Source organism: Tenrec ecaudatus, chromosome 12, assembly GCF_050624435.1.
Source record: "Tenrec ecaudatus isolate mTenEca1 chromosome 12, mTenEca1.hap1, whole genome shotgun sequence".
Lineage (NCBI taxonomy): Eukaryota > Metazoa > Chordata > Mammalia > Afrosoricida > Tenrecidae > Tenrec > Tenrec ecaudatus.
This window is the reverse complement of record NC_134541.1, coordinates 127,790,293-127,812,520: the sequence shown is the minus strand read 5'-3', so window position 1 is coordinate 127,812,520 and position 22,228 is coordinate 127,790,293. Positions and strand designations below refer to the sequence as shown.

Genomic DNA, 22,228 nt, shown 5'->3' with positions numbered 1-22,228 from the left:
AGGACCAATCACAATGATCTACATATAACCCACCCTCCCAGGGGGACAGATAACAGAAAAGTGGGTGAAGGGAGAACAGCGATCACTGTAAGACATGAAAAAATAATCCTAATTTATAAATTATCAGAAAGGGTTCATGAGGGAGGGAGGGTGGGGAAAAAATGAGAAACTGATTCCAAGGACTCAGGTAGAAAGCAAATGTTTTGAGAATGATGATGGCAACAAATGTGCAAATGTACTTGACACCATGGATGGATGGATAGATGGATGGATGGATGGATGGATGGATGGATGGATGGATGGATGGTGATAAGAGCTATACAAGCCTCCAGTGAAATGACTTTTTTTTTTTAAGTGACCTGCTGCAGGTCAACCCTCAGAGCACCCTGGGAGGTGGCTGGTTAAGGAAAAAAGCAGGTTCTGGCCTTGGGCAGAAGGTGGAAGCCTGGTGAGAGCGCTCTGCCCTGCCTGGTGGGCCGGGTGGTGACTGGCCCCCGGGTCCTGTCTTGCAGAGCCAGCGGTCCCTGCTGCAACTGAAGGGCCGAGTCAGTGAGCTGGAGGCCGAGTTGGCTGAGCAGCAGCACCTCCGGCAGCAAGCGGCCGATGACTGTGAGTTCCTCCGGGCGGAGCTGGACGAGCTCAAGAAGCAACGAGAAGACACCGAGAAGGCTCAGCGGAGCCTGACGGAGATCGAGAGTGAGCATGTGGAGTGGGGAGTGGGGGGTGACTGGAGGCTGGAGGCCGGGAGTGTGGAGTCCAAAATCTAGACTCAGGATTAAGGATGCAGGCCGGCCAGGTAGCAGCAGAGCCCCTCCCCACCCCTCCCTGGCCTCACATCCTTCTCGAAGAGCACTTCAGGAATGCAGTCCTTGCCACCTTCCAATTACAGAGCCCCGAGATGTGGAGATGGGAGCAGTGGCACGGAGTATCTACAAGGATAGGGGGGAAAGGAGGAGGGGCTGGAGGAGGCAGATCTGAAGAAAAGGGAAGAGAAGAAAGCTAGCTTAAAAACTCAGCATCGGGGGGTGGAGAGAGAACGCGGGGTATTTAAAAACAGGGAGGCCTGCATTTGTGGGGCCATCTTGGTCCAGCGAACGTGGCTTCCCCAGAGACAGACTTCCCAGCCGTTGGGAGAGGACACGAGGGATGAGTGTGCAAAGAGAAAGGGAGCATGCTACGGCCCTGGCTGACTGGCAGGAGGGCAAGGGTCCCAGGCAGGGCGGACCCCTTCAGCTGAGTCCTTGACCACACAGGGAAAGCCCAGGCCAACGAGCAGCGGTACAGCAAGCTCAAGGAGAAGTACAGCGAGCTGGTTCAGAACCATGCAGACCTGCTGCGGAAGGTAGGGCCCCCAGTGCTCCCACCCCACTTCCCACTCCTCTGGCCAACGTTCAGACCCCACAGCACAAGGGAGGTAGCCATGCGTACCTAGGGCTTCTCCAGGCCCTGTGTCCCTTCCAGCATCTAAGGGGTCAGCTCCACCGCTGCTTGGGGACCGTGGCGTTAAAAGCTCCCAGACCTGGACCCCCATGGGTGCAAGTGCCACCTGCATGGGCTGCGTTCCTGCAGGGCGGAGCGTGGGAACTGAGCAAGTGTGGGAACCAGGTGGCTTTGCTCTGGTGCCCCCTGAGCAGGAAGGGGGTTCCCGAGTCTGACTCAGGGGAGGGGGGAGGCGCTCACACCATCACCACTGGCCCCAGGAGCAGGAAGACATCGTGGGCGCCTGAGTGAGGTAAGCCTGTCTAAGACGCTGCTCTCCCCCCTTCAGAATGCCGAGGTGACCAAGCAGGTGTCCACGGCCAGACAGGCGCAGGTGGACTTGGAGCGGGAGAAGAAAGAGCTGGAGGGCTCTTTCCAGCACGTCAGTGAGCAGGCCCAGCTGAAGGTGAAAGGAGGGAGAGGTGGGGTGGGCCGGGGTCCCTCTCTGAGTCAGAGGTGAGCCTTCAGAGCACCGCACACAGATCAGAAGACCTAGATTTCTGTCCGGGCCCCGGGTAGTCAGCTGGTCCCCTCTGAGAGAGCACAGGGAGCCCATAGGAACAACTCCCCAGGACGCGGTCACCCTGGGGGACAGGGGGCACGGAGAAACCCACGCCGAGTGAGGCTGTGCGGCCAGAGCGGAGGCTCTGAGGATGCGCTTCAGTCCGAGACGTCTGGTGGATTAGAGCCTCGGAAGAGCAGCTTTCTCCCTTGCTGACTGTGACCCCAAAGTCAGACAGACAGGCATCCACTGGAAATTAAAAAGTAGCAGGGGAAACTCCAATGTCGAAGTGGGTGACGTATGGGATGCAGCTGCTCCTCGGGAGCAAGACCAGGCTTTCTTACTCTCAGCCCCGGTAACCCCGTCCTAGAGGGTCACTGCGAGTCAGCATGGACTCACAGCCATTGAGTGAGACTGGAAACAAGGTGTCCAGATCGGTGCCCAAGAGAAAGGTGCTCAGCCACTACCTGCAAGGTTAGAGGCTTTGAGTCCAGCCACAGACAGCTGGGCAGAAAGGCTCGGTGACCTGCTTGCGGAAAAACCAGCCCGTGGATTCAAAGCCCTGCTGGCGTCGTGGTGACACTTGGGGCTGGCCACTGAAAGGTTCACAACCACCAGCCGCTCTGGGGGAGAAAGCTGAGGCTCTCTCTAATCCCGTAAAGAGTTAGCCTCGGAAACATACAAGGGCAGTTCTCCCCTGTCCCGCAGGGTCACTGAGTGGGCATTGGCTCGGTGGCAGCGAGTTTATTGTTTTTATTGGCTCGTTTTGGTTCTGATACCCGAGGAGAGCTGGCCCGACAGCTCTGAACTGATGGCAGGAAAAGCTTTGCCAAAGAACACGCGTTTGTCAAGTGGGGACGCGCTTACACGGCCTGGTCCTTCCTTCGTCCTTCCACCCACTCGGTTTTGCCAGCCTGCCCCTTGTGAATTCTTGCGACTGCATCGCCGCCCACTCTCGGGAAAAACACCCTCAGGAAAGAAGCCGGAGGGAGGTACCCTCCCGCAGCACACCGGTGCTGGTGTGCCGGGGTTCGGGGTCCAGCCCAGAATTAGGTGCTTTGGGCTGAAGCACATTTGGGAACTGCAGACAGCGAACTCACGGCCATCCAGTCGATGCCGGTGCCTGGTTCCCTGTGGGTTTCCGAGACGGGAGCACCTGATGGGAGGAGAGGCCTCTTCTTTCTCCCAGGGAGGGAGCAGCTGGTGGTTTCGAACTGCTGACCTTCGGGTTGGCAGCCCAACTTGTAACTACTATGTCATCAGGGCTGCTGACTCCCCAGATTCCTCGTTAGCGGTAGACTTCTGGTGGGTGTGGTGGGGGTCGGGGTGGGGAGTCCTCGCCTCCTCTTGTCACAGTAGTGTGTGTCTGTTGATCCCTTAGAGCCCCGGCCAGAGTCACCTGCTCACCTTTTCTTTCAGACTCAAGAACAGACGGAGGTGCTGGAGAGCTTGAAGCAGGAACTGACCAGGAACCAGCAGGAGCTACAGCTTCTGCAAGGCACCCTGGCAGCGTCTGCCCAGGTGAGTGAGCCCGTCCTCCCTTCCCACCCCGGCCCTTCCTCGCTAATGTCCCTGTTGCTAGAAGCTACAGCCCAGCCGCAGCATGCACCCAAGCCGGGCCCATCCCTAGTGTCCACGCAGTGAGTGAGCCAGAGCAGCTCCTGTTGCTTGTGGCTGGTTGGTGGCTTCAACTTTCGGCCTCTGGCAAGGGCACCAATCCAATCTCCCACCATGGTCACCTCCGCCCCCTCCCTGCTCACGGGTTTGCCCCTTGCAGTCAGAAGCCAAGTGGGCCGCCCAGCTGGCCGAGCTAGAGAAAGAGCGGGACGGCCTGGTGCGGGCCGCAGCGCGGCGGGACGTGGAGGTGGCCACTCTGCAGGAGCAGCTAGGCCGTACCCAGCAGGAACTGACCGGCACACAGGTGAGTAGAGGCTGTGAAAGGGACTGGGGCGCTTTGGCCTGAGTGCAAAGGCCTCTGGGAAGCTGGCAGCGTTCCAACCGCCAGCCTGGCCTGAGTCATCACAGTGCAGGGCTCTCAGAGAGGTCCGCCCTTGGCCTTCAGGCCCCTGTCACCTCCCAGAAGGCCACTCCACAGCCTCTTTCCCGGTGTCATGGTAACAGGGTCAGGGAGCCACTGGGCTCCAGTGCCAGGCATCCCATCCGTGGGGGCCTGAGGCAGCCTCATCTCCCTGGGCCGTTTCCAGGAATCGGCCGAGCGACAGGCGAAGGACCAGCGGAGAGTGCTTCTCAGGGAGTGCAGGCAGGCCGCGGAGCGGGCAGTGCAGGAGGCCCTGGGCCAGCTGGAAGAGCCCACACTGGCCAGCTGTGCTGGATCTGCAGGTACACTCCCCCCCGGGCAGCACACAGGGTTTCCTGAAGCCTCCCAGGGGTGCTGCGTGTGCACGCTGCATTGGCCACACTGCGAAAGGCCCCCGCAGGAGCAGAGCCCTGAAGGCAGGGGGGCAGGCGCAGAACTGGGAGTCCCCCGGCCGAGAGGATCTGGGCAGGCCCTGGCATAGCGAGGGGCACATCTCACGATGGCGCCTTTCTGTGATGAGGGAGGGAGGGGCCGTGTGGCGAGCCAGGCCCCACTGGCAGAGGGGGCAGGAGCGGGGGAAGCCACTGCCAGCTGCGGGGTCTCATCACATGAAAAGGCCCCAGTTTATGAAGGGTGCGGCAAGGCTGGGAGCCCCCTCCCCACCCAGAAGCACAGCAGTTGTCAATGAGGTACACCCTGACCCCCACCTCACTAAGGACGCCCAGGACACAGGTCTGTGTGACTCTGAGGGGAGGGAGGCAGCTCGAGCCCGGTTTGGGAGGCTTTTGCAGGAAAGAAGAAGCGCAAAGTTAGAGTAAGAAGAAAGAGAGCGTTCACGGGAGGAAACCCACAGGGCAGCTCTCCCCTGTCCTGGGGCGTCACTGTGAGAGGTTACAGTCCAGGACACCCACAGGGGCAGCTCTACCCTGTCTGGGGGGCGGTCACTGTGAGGGGCTACAGCCCAGGACACCCACAGGGACAGCTCTACCCTGTCCTGGGGGGGGTCACTATGAGAGGCTACAGCCCAGGACACCCACAGGGACAGCTCTACCCTGTCCTGGGGGGTGTCACTGTGAGAGGCTACAGCCCAGGGCACCCACAGGGGCAGTTGTACCCTGTCCTGCCAGGGGGGGGGGGTGTCACCGTGAAGGGCTACAGCCCAGGACACCCATAGGGGCAGCTCTCCCCTGTCCTGGGGGCCCCTGTAAGTCGGCACTGACCCAATGGCGGTGGTAGCTTCTTGAAGCTCCCCCAGTGGCTCAGACATTTGGCTAAGCACTGGGTGACTAAGAGGAAGTTTGCGGTTCAAGCTCACCCACGGGTGCCACAGAAGAAAAGCCTGGCAGCTCACAGTCACGCAACCCCCTGGGAGCTCTGCTCTGCTAACTCAGGGTCGCCAGGGGTCGGGATCCACTTGGCAGTGATGGGTGTGGGCTCTGAGGGAGGGGCTCTGTTGGCATATGATTCTGTAGGGGCTGAAATGATGGACCAGCCTGGTCCTGTTGGGGGCACATACTGTGCCCCAGGCCCAGTGGTGTTCTGTGAGGACACTAAGAGCTCAGCACGGTCTGGTTGGGGGAGCTGTGAGCCAGGCACTGTTCTGTTTGGGTGAGCTTTGGGCCAGGCACGGTTCTGGTTGGGGGAGCTGTGAGCCAGGCACTGTTCTGTTTGGGTGAGCTTTGGGCCAGGCACAGCTCTGTTTGGGGGAGCTTTGGGCCAGGCACGGTTCTAGTTGGGGGAGCTTTGGGCCAGGCATGGTTCTGTTTCGGGGAGCTTTGGGCCAGGCACGGTTCTGTTTGGGGGAGTTGTAGACCTGGTACAGTTCAGTTTGGGGGTGCTGTGGACCAGGCACAGTTCTGAGGACTCCAGGTACCATGGCCCAGGTGCTCCCGGCCGTGGCACCATTAGGTGGAAGCAGGCAGTTCCCTGCTGTTCAGGCGAAGAAGCAGGCCCAGGCAACCTAGGAACCCCACGCAGGCAGTGTGACCCAAGAGGCCATAAAGCAAACACTCGCACCTGGGTCCCAGGGCTCCTTGTGCGGAGGCACCAGGTGGGAGGCGATAACAAGAACAGTGCACAGCCACGGATGGACAGCTGAGTGCTGAGACCACGCGGTACTTGCTGGAGAGCAAGTACTCAGGTGTGCTGGCCATGGCCAGAAGAGAGAAGTGAGGTCCCCACCTGGGGTGCACCTGCCCTCTCTCTTGGCCAAGGGACCAGACAAACGAGATAGGAGCCAAGCTCTGGGTGCCCCAGTAGGAAGTGGTCTCTCTTCCCTTCCCCATCTTCAAGTGTCGCACATGAGCTGGCCATTAGGGGGCTTCCCTCACGGGGACGCGGGGTCAGCACTGGGCTGAAATCCGTGTCCCCTCGGGCAGATCACCTCCTGTCCAGCATCCGCTCCGTGTCCAGCTGCCTGGAGCAGCTAGAGGAGAGCCGGAGCCGGTACCTGGCCTGCCCGAAAGGTAAGGTCATCAGGCACCGCTGCGCAGGGTCAGCGAGGCCGGAGTGTGGACAAGAGCGGTGGGCTCCCATGTGCCCGGCACAGCGTGTGCATACCTCTCAGACGGGCAGGAAAGGATGGTCCCTCCGCCCACACTGAGAGCTGTGCCAATTCACACACACATACCCATCCCCCCCCTCCCAGCAGAGCTCAGCAAACTGCTCCACTCGGTAACCCTCCTGGCCCACCTGACCGGAGACACCATTCTCCAAGGTGGCGCCACCTGCCTTCGAGCCCCCCCGGAGCCGGCTGACTGTGAGTGCCTGGGGGACCCCTGGGGGCCCACTCCTGAGATTGGGAGGTCCGGGGAGCCCCCGACCTGAAAGTCTGTCGCCATGCGCGCCCCCAGCACTGAACGAGATCTGCAAGCAGTATGGCAGGGACACGTTGGCCCTGCTGGCCTCCCTGGAGGAAGAGGAGCGCCTCCCGCAAACCGACTGTGCTGCCCTGTGGACCTGTCTCAGCAAGATGGCGGCCATCGGCCAGGTGAGGACGGAGGAGAGCCAGCGGCTTGCCGGGGAGGCGGTGACGTGCTCAGCCAGCCTCCTGCTCTGCTGCGTGGGTCCTAGAAAAGCAAGGATGGGAGGGAGAAAGCCGGACTTCCTCAGAGGTTTCCCGGTCCTGCGTAATCCAGAGGGTTCACCGAGTGTCCTTTGTGTGGTCAGGGCGCCATCCATCCCGGCTCACAGCGCCCCCTGCTGTCTCTCGGTAGAGCGGTTCCCAAGGGCAGCCTTGTGGTTATGACTTGGGCTGCCAACCTCAAGGTCAGCGGTTCCAAACCACCGACTGCTCCCTCAGGAGAAAGACAAGGCTTCACTATCCCCCAGGTAGCATGTCGGCCCAGGGGGAGCAGAGAGCTTGCCAAGGGTCATGTCACGCTTGTTACAGGAGCTCTTACCCCGAGGCCTGGACATCAAGCAGGAGGAGCTGGGGGACCTGGTGGACAAGGAGATGGCTGCTACTTCGGCTGCCATTGACATGGCTACGGCCCGGATCGAGGTACGGGGCTTTCAGCAGGGCCTCCTGCGCCGAGGCTGGGGCAGCAATGCAGTGCCTTCAGGGCCCGTTTGCTGTATCTTAGCCGCTCGTTAAGGCTCTAGGGGCCCCCGTAAAACCAGGCAGGACCCAAACTCTGAGGGATAGAGTACATGAAGGCCCTCGCTTAACGGAAGGGGAGTCGCAGGAGCTAACTCTGGTGTCTGCCATCCTGGGTTCACATTCCAGACGGGTCACTTACTTGTTGTACCATTTCCCGTCGGCTACGTTCACCTTGCTGAGACTCAGGTGCTCTCTCTATATGGTGGTAATACCTCCTGTAGATGCTGGGAGAGGTCAGTGAGCTAACAGACTCTCCCCTCGGGGCCCCGCATGCACACACTCCATGGTACCCCTAATTAGTAGTAACAGCTGTCTCAGGAAAAGCAGAGCGGGGCACTGTTTGAGCCCCAATTGTGGAAATCTCAAGCTCCCCCCATGCCCCCACCACCTTGATCTGAGTACCTGCCTCTCGGGCCTGGTCGTGTGAGTACCACAGCTGTTGGCGTGGGGGCCCAGCTCCCAGAATGGTGTGTACGTCAGCCCCTGAACCCCTACTGTGGAGGACCTCCCTGATTGGAGAGGCCACCTGCTGTCACTGAATCCCATCCAGCGAGGCCAGAGGTCTGGACTCTTCTCCTCAGAGTGCTTGGGCTGGGTGGGCCCCGGTCGTCTGGACCTTCCCGGCTCCCATTGGACACGAGCCTCAGAGCACGCCGTGCCCAGGCCGCGAGTAGAAACCCTGCTTCTTCTCCATAGGAGATGCTCAGCAAATCCCGGGCTGGAGACACGGGCGTCAAACTAGAGGTGAATGAAAGGTCAGTCTGTGCCACCGAGGAGAAGCCCCGGAGACCCGAGGGGCAGCAGTCTGTCTTGGGCTGCGTTGTACATCCATGCCCATGAGGGACCCAGAGAGAACCCGGGAGCCACAGGGCAGGGCTGAGACGGCATGATCTCTGATAAGTTAGCGCCTTTCCATTGAGTCTGGCCCGTGGGGACTCTCTAGGACAGAGGAGAGCTGCGCCTGTGGGTTTCCAAGACTAGCTGTACGGGAGTAGAAAGCCTCTTCTTTTCTGCCATGGGGAGCAGCTGGTGGTTTTGAACCTCTGACCTTGCCGTCAGCAGGTCTGCCCTCAGAGCATCCCAGCCGTTTCAACTCCTCCCTGGCCTGTACCCTGTAGGACAGGGTAGAATTGCCCCAGTGGGCTCCGAGACTGGACTCTCTTTATGGCAGTCGAGAGCCCCGTCTCCCCCCACGGAGAGGCTCGCTGGTGGTTTCGAATGGCTGACCTTGCAGGTGGCACCCCAACCACTGTGCCACCAGGGTTGTGTCTGAGGCCTGAAAAAGAGCAGGTGTCTTCCTCACTCATGCCCTCTGCGTCCCTGGTCTGTCTCCAGGATCCTTGGTTCCTGCACCGGCCTGATGCAAGCTATCCAGGTCCTGATCGTGGCTTCCAAGGACCTGCAGAGAGAGATTGTGGAAAGCGGCAGGGTGAGTGGCTTCATCTCCCCAATGGCTGTAACTTGAGAACCACAGGTGGGGGGAGGGGGGCTTCAGGACAGCAGAGTCCCCTCCCACCATCTGGAGCCCAAAAGTCCAAAGCAGGGTCTTGATGGGGGTTGGTTCCTCCCTTGCCGGGAGCCCTGGGAGTCCTAAGGTCTCTTAGGGATCCTCACGTGGGTGGCCCCTCCACACATCCATGAGTGTGTGCTCTGGGTCTGGGTGGCCCTTGTCAGCTGCCATCAAGTCAGCCCCGGCTCCTGGCGAGCCCCCTGAGCAGAGGGGAATGGCCCAGGAGGGTTTTCAAGGCTGTGGCCTGTCAGAAACACATGGCCCCGCGCCTGTTTTAGCGAGAGGCAGCGCTTAACCCTGTGCATCATGAGGAGTTGAGCTGCGTGGGCCTGGCTTGGGCTGGCGGAATCCATGCCATTAGACCTCCATCATATGAAATGTGATCCACGGCTCTCGGGATGACTATTCCAACACACACACACACACACACACACACACACACACACACCCCGACTCACGGCGACCCGGTAGGACCCAGTAGAACCAACCGCCCCTGTGAGTTTCCGAGATGGGAGCTCTCGACAGGAATAGAAGGCCTCACCTTCCTCCCAGAAAACGGGTGGTGGTTTTGAACGGCCGATCCCGCGGTTTGCAGCCCAGCGCGCTTAGCCGCACCACCACCAGGGCCTCCCGTTTAGACCCATACTGCAGGGGTGTGGGCTGCTGGCAGCTGAGAAGTCATTCACAGAGTAGCAGCAGGTCCGGTCCATGGAGTCAAGTTCTGTTGCCACTGCGTCCTGTGTGTGTTTTCGGCAGAGGAGCTGCTGTGCCGGGGGGGATGCGCAGGTGCCATGGTGCTGCCACCATACCAGGTCTGCCAGCCCAACGCCTCATGTTCCACCTGGAAGGCCCATTTCCGGGGCGAGTCTGTGCCTCAGGAGGGCACGTGGTAGCTTTAGAAAACAGGGCTGGCGGAAAGAGCTCAGCTTCCCCGGCCCCACCGTGGGTCTCACAGCTGTTCGCAGGCTCTTGTCACGGCCTTCGCCGGCTCCATTTGTCCTCACATCCCTGTGTGAGGCTGCAGCTCAGGCAGCAGCGTGCCCCAGAAAGCAGTCCCGTCAGCAAAGCGGCTGGGGTCGGGTGCTTTCATCCATCGCAGAGAGGTGTTGGGTTCCCTGTGCCCAAAGGTAGACAACCAACCCAGCAAGGCGTGCCGGCAGCTTCTCCGACTATCAGACCCTCTGGAAGCGGAAAAGCCCATTCTAAATCCGCATTAAAAATCTTTGGTTATTGTTGTTATTGCTGTGTCTAGTCACCGTACACTCAGCTCACTTGGCCAAGCAGAGAGAGGGGCCAGACTCCCTCCAGATCCCACGTGACCCGGATCCGCCCATCCCTTGAGCCCACAGTGTAGAAATGCCACCTTAGACATGTCATGGGTCTGAGGCCCGACCCCCCGGAGGCTCCCGTTCTCGTCTGACCACAGGAGCTAGTGGAGTTGGGCCTGGTTAGTGCTCGGATGAGAGGAAGCACTGTAGGCTGGTGTAGCGGGAACACACAGGGATTCACATCCATGTAACCCCTGCAAGGCCTCGGGGCATGTATTTTGTCATGTTTTCCCTCTGTAAAATGCAGTGTGAGCCGGAGGTTGAGATTCAGTTGTACAACCCCGGTGATACTGCCTCCGTACCTCTGAGGTGACCGCGCAGACCGCCTGAGACCGACGGAGCAGACCGAGTCTGTGAGGGCACCTGGCGGGTCGCAGGCCATCAGGAAAGTTCTTTCCACCTCTCTAGGGTACAGCATCCCCGAAAGAGTTTTACGCCAAGAACTCCCGGTGGACAGAAGGGCTTATCTCTGCCTCCAAAGCGGTGGGCTGGGGAGCCACCATGATGGTGTAAGTGTGACTTGGGCCCAAGGCTCCTGGTCCCCAGCCAGCCTGCAGTGATGCCACCACCACCACCACCCGCCCCCGACCCCAGGGGAGGACAGGAAAGCACTGTGCACACAAAGAGTCTTCAAAGGACCCTGGGTTTCCTGGGGCAGCACCCGGGCAGGACAGACGGACATCCCTCCCTTTTCAGCCAGTGGGCTAGAGGTGGGATGCAAAGGCCTTGAAGCTGTTGGTGATGCCTTGTCCTTTCCCGGCCCTCAGGGATGCCGCTGACCTGGCGGTCCAGGGCAAAGGGAAGTTTGAGGAGCTGATGGTGTGTTCCCATGAGATAGCTGCTAGCACCGCTCAGCTGGTGGCTGCATCCAAGGTAAGGACCCTCCTGGGGCCGACCCGTTCAGGCCGGTCGAGATGGGAGACTGCTGCACTTCGGAGCGGGTCCGCCAAACAAGGCGATTGGTTTATCCAGGGGCCAGCTACTAAAAATTCTGCCCCTCAAGGGTCCCACACTCTTTCCCCCTCCAAAGCCCTCCCATCTGTCTCCTCTGTCCATGTTACCCCCACGAGCCCCTCCTTGCTCCCCTCTCTGGCTGCTGGTTTCTGGTTGCCCATCACAGCTTTGGAGGTGAGCACACATCAGGAACACGTGAACCCAGTGAACGGAGTGTCCGGCCTGGCTCTGGAAGTTCAGTGGCCAATGTCTGCCCCTCCTCAAGACTCTCCCAATCACCCCCCACCCCCACCCCCACCCCCAGCTTCTCATGCAGAACCTGTAAGCTTGCTCCTCTTGGGAGCCCATCCCGTAAGCACTGCAGCAAGCCTTCTCCCCAGTCCTTATTGTGGGCCCCAATTCGCCCTCCATAGTTGAAACTGTTTAGCACCACGTGCTAATCAGTGACGGGAGACGCGTCCCTGCATCACAGCGTCCATCACAATCACCAAGATACACATTCAGAAACAGAAGGCGCCTAAGTGCTCGTGAGCGGGTGACCTGGTAAACCATAGGCGGTGCGGACATGCGACAGAGTAGCAGGCCGCCCGCGAAGCATGCTGATGAGTCCGCAAAGAGCGATGCGGCGACCTGGAGGACACACCACTGTGCGAACTAGGTCTCAAGCACACAGGGACACCACACATTGTCTGAGCCCCGCTTGCATGAGAAGACAAGAGCAAGCCTTCCAAACACTCAGGGGACGACTCCGATGTCTTTTCGCTCTGTTCTTCCATGAAACCATTGTATATTCACCGAGAGGGCAGTGTCCACTGGCGGTTGGTTCCTTGGTGGAGGGGCTGGAGAATCACTCCCCTGATCATCTATGCTTGTTAGTTTGGGTGTGGGGAAGAGGCGGCACCAGGTGGGGGTTTGATGAGCAAGCACACCCTGGCCAAAGTACATAATGCTACGAAGTGCCCCCCAGAGAAGGTTTGTGCTAGAGAATTTGAGTTTGGCAATATACCAGTGTTAACACCGAAAAGAAGCCAAGTGCATGGTCTCATAAGTACATACCTGGACAGGTATGTGTAGGAGTAGGTACGGGTACGTACTTAGGTGCTCACAGAAGGATCTGTATGTACGTCGTGTGTGTAGACACATGGGCGCACACACATAGTCCTAAAGCACGCGGTTACAGATACTTCTCAAGGCATAGCCAGACATCCCAGGAGATTGGTTTTCGGAGTTGGAAGACTCAAGACCTCAGTCTAATGGGACAACTCAGCCCACCAGAATGGTCTAGTTCCCAAAGTTCACATTCTGCATCCCAGTGAGGTGGCATGCCCAGGGTCAAAGGTGAGATTTGTATTGGTCTCCACTTGTCAGGAGACAGGGAAAGAAGGAAGTCAAGGGATCAGAGGAGAAGCTAATGTAGAGAGATAAGAACCTGCAGGAGCCACCGCTGTACCTGGAGACCAGAGGAACTAGCTGGTGCCCGGCTCCCCCTACCAGGGCTCCAGCCTGGGCCACCATGGATGGACCTTGATGACATGGGAGGAAATCCTTAACATGATTTGAAACTGGAGAACTTCCTGAGACTGCCGCCCTGAGGTTGACTTTAAACCAGTGGTCCTCAACCTTCCTAATGCCGTACCCTTTAATACAGTTCCTCATGTTGTGGAGACCCCCAACCATAAAATAATTTTCATTACTACTGCATAGCTGTCATTTTGCTACTGTGATGAATCGTCATGTAAATTATCTGATAGGCAGGATGAATTTTCATTGTTACAAATTGAACATCATTAAATCATAGTGATGAATCACAAGAACAATATGTAATTCTGTATTGTGAAATAATTTATAATGGCAAATAATTGAAATTTTGTCTCGAAGCATGGTGTAGCATGGGTAAGTCTTAATATAACAACAGTAAACTGCATTGCTACATTTTGCAACAACATGCTTAAAAAGCCAACTTCAGTGAGAAGGTCGATAGCTTCTTTCTCACCAGATCAGCACATCTGCATGTGGGCGAACCTGCCTGGAAACGGATAGAGGAGCGGTGTTTCGGTTCCTAAGAACTTGGGAAATATGTGTTTTCTGATGGTCTTAGGCGGTCACGACCCACAGGTTGAGAACCACTGCTTTAAACCTTAAAACAATCCCAAGATCCCCTTGTCATGACCGAAGAGAGTAGCCCCTGAAAGCTTCCACCTGCGCATGCGGCACTCTCATGAAGCCGTCTACAGGAAAGCAAAGGTGGACAGTTCTCTGCGGTGCACAGAGGAGTAGCTCGGAGCAGAACAACCCGGACTCGAGAGGATGTGCACACATTCATGCAGAAATTTGCCACATGGAAACCTCATTTTCTAAACCTTCACCGACAATGCATTATATGGATAATGTGTGTATACTTTTATACATTTTAAGATATATATCGCAGTTTGGGGCCACACCGGGAATAAGGCAGGAGCTGACTATCAGCAGCCATTGTGGAAAAGTTGATTGGTGACGACGGTGGGCCACGCCGTGTCAGGAGCCGTCAGACCAGCCTCGTTGATGTCGCCCTGGCTGCACTCCATGTTGTGTGACCCGGAACCTGCTTTGTCCCGACAGGTGAAAGCCGACAAGGACAGCCCAAACCTCGCCCAGCTGCAGCAGGCCTCCCGGGGCGTGAACCAGGCCACTGCCGGGGTCGTGGCCTCAACCATTTCTGGCAAATCACAGATTGAGGAGACAGGTAGCCTTTCTGAAGCCAGGCTTCTCCTGGCCCACCCTATGTCGCTGTCCCAGTTCTCCCCCTCCCTGGCCCCTGTGCCCACCGCCTTGTTTCTAAAGCCTTTATTTTCCTCTCTCTTCTCCACCTCGATGCGTGCTTTCTTACAAGGGGGGATGCCACGTGAGTATGCTGCCTGTCCCCCTGTACCGCCCGGCCCTCGGCTAGCTTTTCCCTGGGGAGATGCGCTGCTGGCTACGCCGTAGCTGCACCTTCCTCAATGTCCTTCACGTGATGTGATCGGCAAAGGGCCCCAGCAAGCGTCTCAGCAGGGCATCGGCATTGGCCATCTCCGACAAGAGCCGGCCAAGGGCGTTAGGTGACAGTTTCCTCACTTCTCATTGCAGACAGTATGGACTTCTCCAGCCTGACGCTGACCCAGATCAAGCGCCAAGAGATGGATTCCCAGGTAGGCCCTGCATCTGTCAGTTCTAGTCTAGCCCTCTCGAGCGTGCTTTGAACGTTGACCGTGGAAGATTGTTCTCATGGAGGGGAGAAGCGCAGGTACACCTGCTAGCCCACGAAGGTGTATGTGTGTTGCTGGAAGAAACCGTGGAGGTGGAGAATGAGGATCAGTAACGATCAGACTCGTTAGCCCCCTGCCCATTGGCTTTGCCCCGGTGTTCCTGTAAATGCCATCACACATCGCCTCATTTTTAGAAACACAAAGGACAGCATGTCACTTTCCTGCTTAAAACCTCCGAATGGGTCCTGTGTGAGTCCAGGTGGACTAGAGCTACAAAATCATTAGGCACTCATATGTGCGTAAGAAAGAGCTTTATGTACAAGAGCAATTGAATATTGAGAAACCATCCCAGCCTAGTCCAGAGCAAGTCCATAAGTCCGATATCAGCCCATATGTCCGATACCAGTCTATAAAGCCCTCTTCAGATTTACTAAACACATGCAATGACACCGAATGCAGGAAGATCACAGGCCAGTGGGTGGAAAGTCTCGTGGATCCAGTGACTGTGGAAGCATCTCAGTGTGGACAGTGGTCTCCACGTGGCTCCTTCAACTCCAGGGCTCTAGCGTAGCTCCATGCGTCTCCTCAGCTGCAATGGCTCCCAGGGAGTGAGCACAGAGAGAGAGGGTGTCTCCCGCCTCCAGGGAGGAAGACAGAAGTTCCCAGGAGCCCCAGGAGAAGGCCCTGTCCACACAGAGGCCTCATTGGCTATGACCTGATTGACAGCATAGACTCCACCCCTTCACTCTGAATCCTCAAATTGACAATAGATTATGTAACTAACACAGGTCCTGTGCCCCCTCTGCTCCCTGGCCTGTGGGCTCTGGGTGAAATGATCCCGGCCCAGTTCTCCGTTTTCCCCTCAGGACCTTCTCCCACGCCAGCCATCCAGGACTTTGGCTCTCCCCGCGCCTCACACTCACTCCCGCGTCACCACCCTTGCTCCCACGGTGCCGCCTTCCTGGAATTGTCATTCCCCGCGGGGCCCACTGAACTGGCTGCTTGTAGTTGGCTAGGTGGCGGCTCAGATGTCCCTTCCCCTGAGTCACCTTTGCTGACCACCCTTCATGGTGTCTCGGGCTGCTGTGTCGTCTTCCTGACGACCGGCTCGTCCCTCGTTCACACGTGTGTCATTTCCCTGTGTGGGGGAACAGGGAAGGATCTTAGCCTGGCCACCTGTGAGAGCGCCTAGCTAGAGGACGGGTGCTCAGCAAATCACTCTTGACTTGACCGTGAACGGGGATCACGGAGATCCGACCTTTCTCTGGAGCTTCAGCAACAGACGTGGTACAGCAAAGGGCCCGGGCCTTTTCCCGTAGCAGTAATAACCCGCAGTCAAAGTGATACCTCAGAGATAAAGCACACACCTACCGCCACTGCCACCACCCACCGCCACCTCCACATCCACCTCTACCTCCACCACCACCTCCATCTCTACCTCCTCCACCTCCACCTTCACCTTTACCTCCACCTCCACCTTCACCTCTACCTCCACCACCACCTCCACCTCTACCTCCACCTTCACCTCTACCTCCTCTACCTCTACCTCCACCACCACCTCCACCTCTACCTCCACCACCACCTCCACCTCTACCTCCTCTACGTCCACCTTTACCTCTACCTTCTCCACCTCTACCTCCTCCACTGCCACCTCCTCCACCTTCACCTCTACCTCCACCTCCACCTCCACCATCTCCACCTCTACCTCCACCACCTCCACCTCTACCTCCTCTACCTCCAGCTTCACCTCTACCACTTCCACCACCTCCACCTCTACCTCCTCCACCTCCACCTCTACCTCCTCCACCTCCACTTCCTCCACCTCTACCTCCTCCAGCTCCACCTCTATTTACTCCATCTCCACCTTCACCTCTACCTCCTCGTCTACCTCCTCCACCTCTACCTTCACCTCTACCTCCACCACCTCCACCTCCACCTCCACCTCTACCTCTATCTCCTTCACCTCTACCTCCTCCACCTCCACCTTCACCTCTACCTCCTCCACCTCCATCTGGAGTTCTAGAGAACTGAGATTGAAGGAGAAGGAAACAGGTGCAGTAGGTTCCATGGTGGGGTGGGGGGGGTATTTATGAGGAGAGCACCAGGTAAGTCCTAGGCCCCGTGAGGCAGTGGGTCTGCAGAACAGCATCCGTTCCTAGCAGCGAGGCGCAGAAAAGAAGGGAAGGCCCCTGGGGTGAGCGCAAGGACAGAAGAGCATTGATGTGGACAGCTGGATCAGCCGTGGCAGCAGGATGGCGAGGCGGAAGCTGTGGAGGAGAGGGATGTCGTCAACATGGGAGAGTTCTCTGCTCAGAAGGGGCATCCATTTCCTCTCCCCACAGGTCAGGGTGCTGGAGCTAGAAACGAAATTGCAGAAGGAGCGTCAAAAACTGGGAGAGCTTCGGAAAAAACACTATGAGCTTGCTGGTGTCGCAGAGGGCTGGGAAGAAGGTGAGCCTTTGCAAGGGAGCCGCGGCTGCATGACGAGGGCATTCTCCCCATCCCCCCCACCCTGCTTTGTCAGAATAGGGAGGCCCCTACCTCTGCTCACGACGGGCCTTCTCTGGAGTTTGTCTAAGTCTAAACCAGAAGGGAGCCATTGAAAGCCATTCTCGTTGTGTTGAACATCAACCAGTAGGTTTTCTCCGCATTGCTCACTCTCAGCCATTTCCCCCCGAGGCCACTATAGCATCACATGGTGAAGGAGTAGTGGTCAGTGGCGACCTGGTACCTGGGCAGGTGTGTTTAGCCCTCCCCTGCCCTGTAGGGCTCCTCTGCATTGGCATCTGCTCGATGTTGGCGTTGGGTTTTCCAGTTTGGTCCCGACTAGCTGGTCTGTTTTCGATGAGCTTGACCAACTCTGGGAACCCGCCCTCGTCCCTTGTCTTTGGAAATAAAGATGAGTCCACCGTGGTGGAGACTAATGTATATCTAGAGCCCAGCACGGAGGCAGGTTTTTGTTTTGTTTTTATGGTGGGGAGGGGGCATGCATGCATGCAAGCAGGAAGTTGTATGAACCCAAATCCCTGCCTTCTAGGAGCAGAAGCCTCCCCCTCGACACTGCAAGAAGCGGTAGCCGAGAAAGAGTAGAGCCAGCCAACGCCCGTGTGTCACAGTGTGAGTCCTTGTCACCCATGGATGGGTTTCCCGTTCCCCAGCCACAGACTAAGCCAGCCCCTGACATTCCGGGTCCTCTGGGTGACCTCTGAGAGTCCTGACCCTTCCAATGACCACCTCCCTGCCATGACACCCTTTCTTCCTCGAACCCATTTGGTCCCTGCAGCCCCCTCGCAAGCCCTAGGAAGCAGGATCCCAGGCCACTAGGAAGGCCCTCTGTCCCAGCCCTGCCTGCCTGCCTCATTCTGCCCACACCAACCTCTGGGCCCGCCCCTGGTGGAGCCACCAAACAAGAGCTTGGGGAGGGAGGCGGGGGCGATCCTAGCCACGTTCTCTTCTCTTCCCTCCCCAGGCTTTTCAGTTCCTTCGTTTGCACAAACTCGCGAGCATCAGAGGGCTGGTGGATTCCAAGCTGAGACCCTCCCCTGGAAAGGTGCACAGGCTCAAGAGCAGCAGGCAGGCCCTGGCTGAGAAGGCCACGGCGGATCCCCCCCAACCCCCTTCCGGCACTCAGCCCCCTGGATTCCCGCTGCATCCTTATGGTGATTGGTTGGGACTTTTCTTTTTGGTTTGGTTTTTGATAGCCGACTCTTCCCCCAAAAGCACGCCCCCCCCCCACCTGGAGTGCTGAGTTTTCAGAGACCCCTGCACCCCAGCAGTTCACAGTCACGGTGCTGCCCTGCCATTCTCTTGGTGCTCCACGTCCACATCTACTCTGCGAGTCCTGCCAAGGGGGTCAGGGCCGGCCCAGGGCATCCCCCAGGGGTGGACAGAGCTGCCCTGTGGGACAAAAGGCAGAAGCCAGGCAGACCCTGGTTTAGAGCCTCTGTCTGCCTTCACCAGTGTGGGGGGGGGCGGGGAAAGCAGGGGCTATTTGCATTGCCCTGGTCTCTCGGGAACTCCTTGGGACCAGGCAGAAAAGCTAGCAGACACTGGAAAGGAGAGGTTGAGAATAGCAACATTAGTTCCCCGGCCGCTTCCTGTTGGCCTCCTCCCAGCACACCTGGCCCCAGCCCAATAAGGGGGAGCACTTCTGAGAAGGATTTCCAGAACCTTTCTCCAAATGCCTCTGCACAACCCCACCCCGCATTCTCTTGAACCAGAAGAAGACAGGTTCCATGTTCTACCTAATGAACAGGCCTAGAAGGTCAAGCTGACCTTCCTCCCCACACCTCCCGGGTCTGGCTTGGTCCTGCTCCTGCTTGGTTTCTTACTGATGCGCCCTCAGGGGAGATGCTCTGCGGATTAGCAGGATGCTGCGGCCGAGCTTGTCTTGCCACCGCAGTTTGGGCGCTCCAAGGGCAAGATGCCCGGGTGTCTGGATTGTTACAACCTGGGTCCCTAAGCGAACGTGTCAGGACACAAGCAGGGGGCAACCCCAGGCTCAGGCTCCGTTCAGCACAAGCTCCGGCTGTCTCCCCTGGACGGGAACCGAGGGCCAGATGAGTACAAGCCCCCTCGAGACGGCCAGATGACAGGCGGCACGTCCCTTCCCCACATTTAAGTGACCTTGCAATCTCGAGACCACCCCGTCGTCTTCCTTCTTCAGCGGTAGCAGCCCGCAGGGGGCCGGCACACACCTCCCAGGCAGGACCCGTCCCTGCTCCGGGCTCACCTGTCACATTTCACTACCCAACAGACGGTGAGCCTCCTGTCCGATCGATCACTGTGAACCCCACACACACTCACACACACTCCCTCCCTCCCTTTTCCGAAGCCAGCCCGCCTTCCGCCCATGCAGTTCTTAACAGCAAGCTCCAAACACCGTCTCCCAGATCCACAAAAGGCTGGACTTGGGAGGCATCTCTGCGGAGACTCAGGAGGAGGTGGGCCTCTGGCCCTGGCCTTGCCCCGCTCACTAGGGGCACAGGCGCTGCGTGTACGTCTCTGCCCCCGTGGTGCCGCTGAAATCCACCAGTGTGCTCTCGGTGCGGGCTCACCCTCGCCAAGGTGGTCTGTTCTCCCACCTGGGGTCCCAGCCTTTCCAAGGGCTGTGCTTCAGACCGCCAGCGGGGCGAGAAAGCTCATCTTTCTGGATCGGATCAGGATCCCTCGCTGGGCCGCTCCCTTCAAAACGAGGCCGCCATCTCCTCTAAAAACCCAGCACCAGCAGCCCCAGAGCAGCGGGGCCAGAGCCACGACACTCCCCGGTGCACAGTAGCTCCGTGAGCAGTCGGTCCACGTCCAGCCCCAGAGGCTTGAGCACCCTCGCTCGGTTCCCGAGTGCGCTTGTGCCTTGAGCGGATGATGGAAACTGGAACGGCCCCTCCAGGCGGCACAGAGCACCTCCACCATGAGCCCCGCAGCTGCTGGATGCTGGCTGCCCTGGTCTCTCAGTGCCAGCTCCGCCCCTCACCTTGGAGCATCACTGACTGACCCCATGCGTGATATGTGTCTCAGGCGAGGGTACGTGGGAAATGACAAGACGGCACCGACGGGAGAATGGCCTCAGATATAGGAAGCTGAGCCCCCTGCACCTGAGACTTTAATTTGGTGTAATGCAGGGCCCGAGATAGAGTAAGGAACCAGCCCGCCAAAAATGCCTGCGTGTATAGGATTCCCCCCACCCACCCCCGGATGCGCTTGGCAAGGGCGCATGCGCCAGGAGTTTAAACAAGACAGGGTTGGGTGGTCTGCTGAGCCCACTGCCCGGAGTGCTTGCCCTGCAGAGGAGCTCTGATCCCAGTGGCTGGGAAAACCCGGCGTCATCTGGAGTGTTGGTCCCTTCTCAGGATTTGTCCAGCTGCCCAGCCGGAGACTAGGGTCCCTACCAGGGCTCAAGGGACTGAGCCGTCTCCATCAGGTTAGCGTGCTTGAGCCTCTGGCTTGCCGCCACCCCCCACCCCGAGGAGCAGGTTTCAAGGCCACCCTCGGGCAGCACTCCATCCTTTGAGGGCAGCTCTGGTCTAGAGAGGTCTGCTGACTCCACTTTGCCCCGTCGGTCGTGATTGGCAAGTTTCTCAATACTCGACCGCCTTTCCAAAATCTCTGGAAAATCCTGTCTGCCAGTGGAAGAAAGCCTTGAATTAGTTCCAACGTTGAGCTTCCGAAAGCGAGGCAGCGTTTGCCTCCTCTGCACCACCCTTGGGTCCCCCAGGGGCCATGCCGTGTGTACCCCCGAGCACCTGCATCGTGAGCCCACCCACCACAAGCACCGCAAAGCCTGCTGGCCCTTGGCCGCCCCCCGTCTCCCAGGTCCACAGCAAACCGGGGCTCACCAGCCCCCAGGGGCCGACGGCCCTGCCTTGTCCCCCAGGGGCCCACGCAATGGGAACAGCGGGGTAGATGAAGCGGAACCAATCCTGAGCGGGGTTCCCCGGACACGTCTTTGCAGGTGACTCAACTACCTCAGGTGTGAAGGCCCTAAATTAAGCTGATTTCCCACCCACAGGGACAAACTGAGGCAGGGCAGTAACCTAATATTCTCAAAGTTATAACAACCCTCTGACCTTGAGGTTTGCAGGAGCAGCTGCCTATACCCATTTTAACCTTTACTCCACTTTGCCATGAGACTCGTCCCTAGGAGACGACTCCATTTCCCACAGAGTGCCTACCTGCCCAGGGCAGGTAGCCACCGGCTTTCTGTTTTATTACGGGATGAGGATCATTCTTTGTATAATAGAGCGCATCTGTGCTTTCAAGTTTTCAATAAATATATCCACCTGGCCACGGAGAGGCATGCTCACTAACAAGCCAAAGCAGCTTGGGGGGTGTGGGGGTGGGGGGCTGTGGAGTGAAGGGACCAGCAAAAAGCCGGCATTGGGGCCCGGAATCTGCCCTTCAGCACCGTGACTGGGAATTGGCCCCGAAGTTTTCTGGGCAGGTCAACTGCCGTCCAGTCTCAAACGCGTCGCATCAGGGAAGAGAAAACTAGGAGCGGGATCCTTAGGCCCAGGAGGCCGGAGAACCAGGAAAGGGGGCGTAGGCTGCAACTGCCAAGCACAAGGTGGACAGGGTGACACAGGAGATGGGGGTGCCCGCCGGCAGCTGGCTGGCTCGCTCCGGTCCCTGTAGCCTGATGCCAGGGTGTGAACCTGCTCCCTTTAATGCGCTGCTGAGAACAAATGGCCAGTGTTTGGTCACAGCTGTCTGCTCCAAGTCACTCCTGCGGTTCAAGTGGCAAGTTGGGTTCAGAAAGCCAAGGGGCATTTCAGTCTTGGACAGGCAGGAGTCTGTTGGCCTGGCCTGGCCAGCAAGGTCATCCATGAGAGTGGTCCTAGCTCAGACCCAATAGGGCCCATGGTTCCCCTTCTTCCCACACTCAGCATGACGCTGGGACTCCAGCCTCGGTCTTCCCGGGATCCTCTGGTCAGGCTGCCATTCTAAGAGGGACGTGTCCAGCTAGTGGACCGCACCCCCGGGAGGCGGGCACCAGACGGATGGGAGCTAGGGTTTCCATCACAGGCTCCCAAAGCGGGCAGTGGTTCTGACCCACAGCGACCCTGTACACAACAGAACAAAACACTGGGCCT

The 22,228-nt window shown here is 58.3% G+C and overlaps 1 protein-coding gene across 5 annotated transcripts in view; it reads left to right on the top strand.

Annotated features, from left to right (window-relative positions):
• Positions 1 to 21,422, top strand: part of HIP1 (huntingtin interacting protein 1) — a 135,592-nt gene extending 114,170 nt beyond the window's left edge. For 3 of the 5 annotated variants that reach the window (XM_075564876.1, XM_075564873.1, XM_075564878.1), the window contains exons 14-32: positions 513 to 696; positions 1,254 to 1,342; positions 1,769 to 1,885; positions 3,401 to 3,502; positions 3,759 to 3,902; positions 4,186 to 4,321; positions 6,398 to 6,484; positions 6,667 to 6,777; positions 6,872 to 7,008; positions 7,411 to 7,521; positions 8,317 to 8,375; positions 8,956 to 9,049; positions 10,867 to 10,967; positions 11,226 to 11,331; positions 14,014 to 14,137; positions 14,521 to 14,582; positions 16,982 to 17,090; positions 17,677 to 17,756; positions 18,109 to 21,422. In XM_075564876.1, coding sequence (XP_075420991.1) covers positions 513 to 696; positions 1,254 to 1,342; positions 1,769 to 1,885; positions 3,401 to 3,502; positions 3,759 to 3,902; positions 4,186 to 4,321; positions 6,398 to 6,484; positions 6,667 to 6,777; positions 6,872 to 7,008; positions 7,411 to 7,521; positions 8,317 to 8,375; positions 8,956 to 9,049; positions 10,867 to 10,967; positions 11,226 to 11,331; positions 14,014 to 14,137; positions 14,521 to 14,582; positions 16,982 to 17,090; positions 17,677 to 17,729 — 1,926 coding nt within the window. In that variant the 3' untranslated portion in view covers positions 17,730 to 17,756; positions 18,109 to 21,422. The remainder of the gene's footprint in view (positions 1 to 512; positions 697 to 1,253; positions 1,343 to 1,768; positions 1,886 to 3,400; positions 3,503 to 3,758; positions 3,903 to 4,185; positions 4,322 to 6,397; positions 6,485 to 6,666; positions 6,778 to 6,871; positions 7,009 to 7,410; positions 7,522 to 8,316; positions 8,376 to 8,955; positions 9,050 to 10,866; positions 10,968 to 11,225; positions 11,332 to 14,013; positions 14,138 to 14,520; positions 14,583 to 16,981; positions 17,091 to 17,676; positions 17,757 to 18,108) is intronic. The other 2 variants (XM_075564877.1, XM_075564875.1) reach the window with 1 other exon arrangement.
• Positions 21,423 to 22,228: the final 806 nt, after the last annotated feature.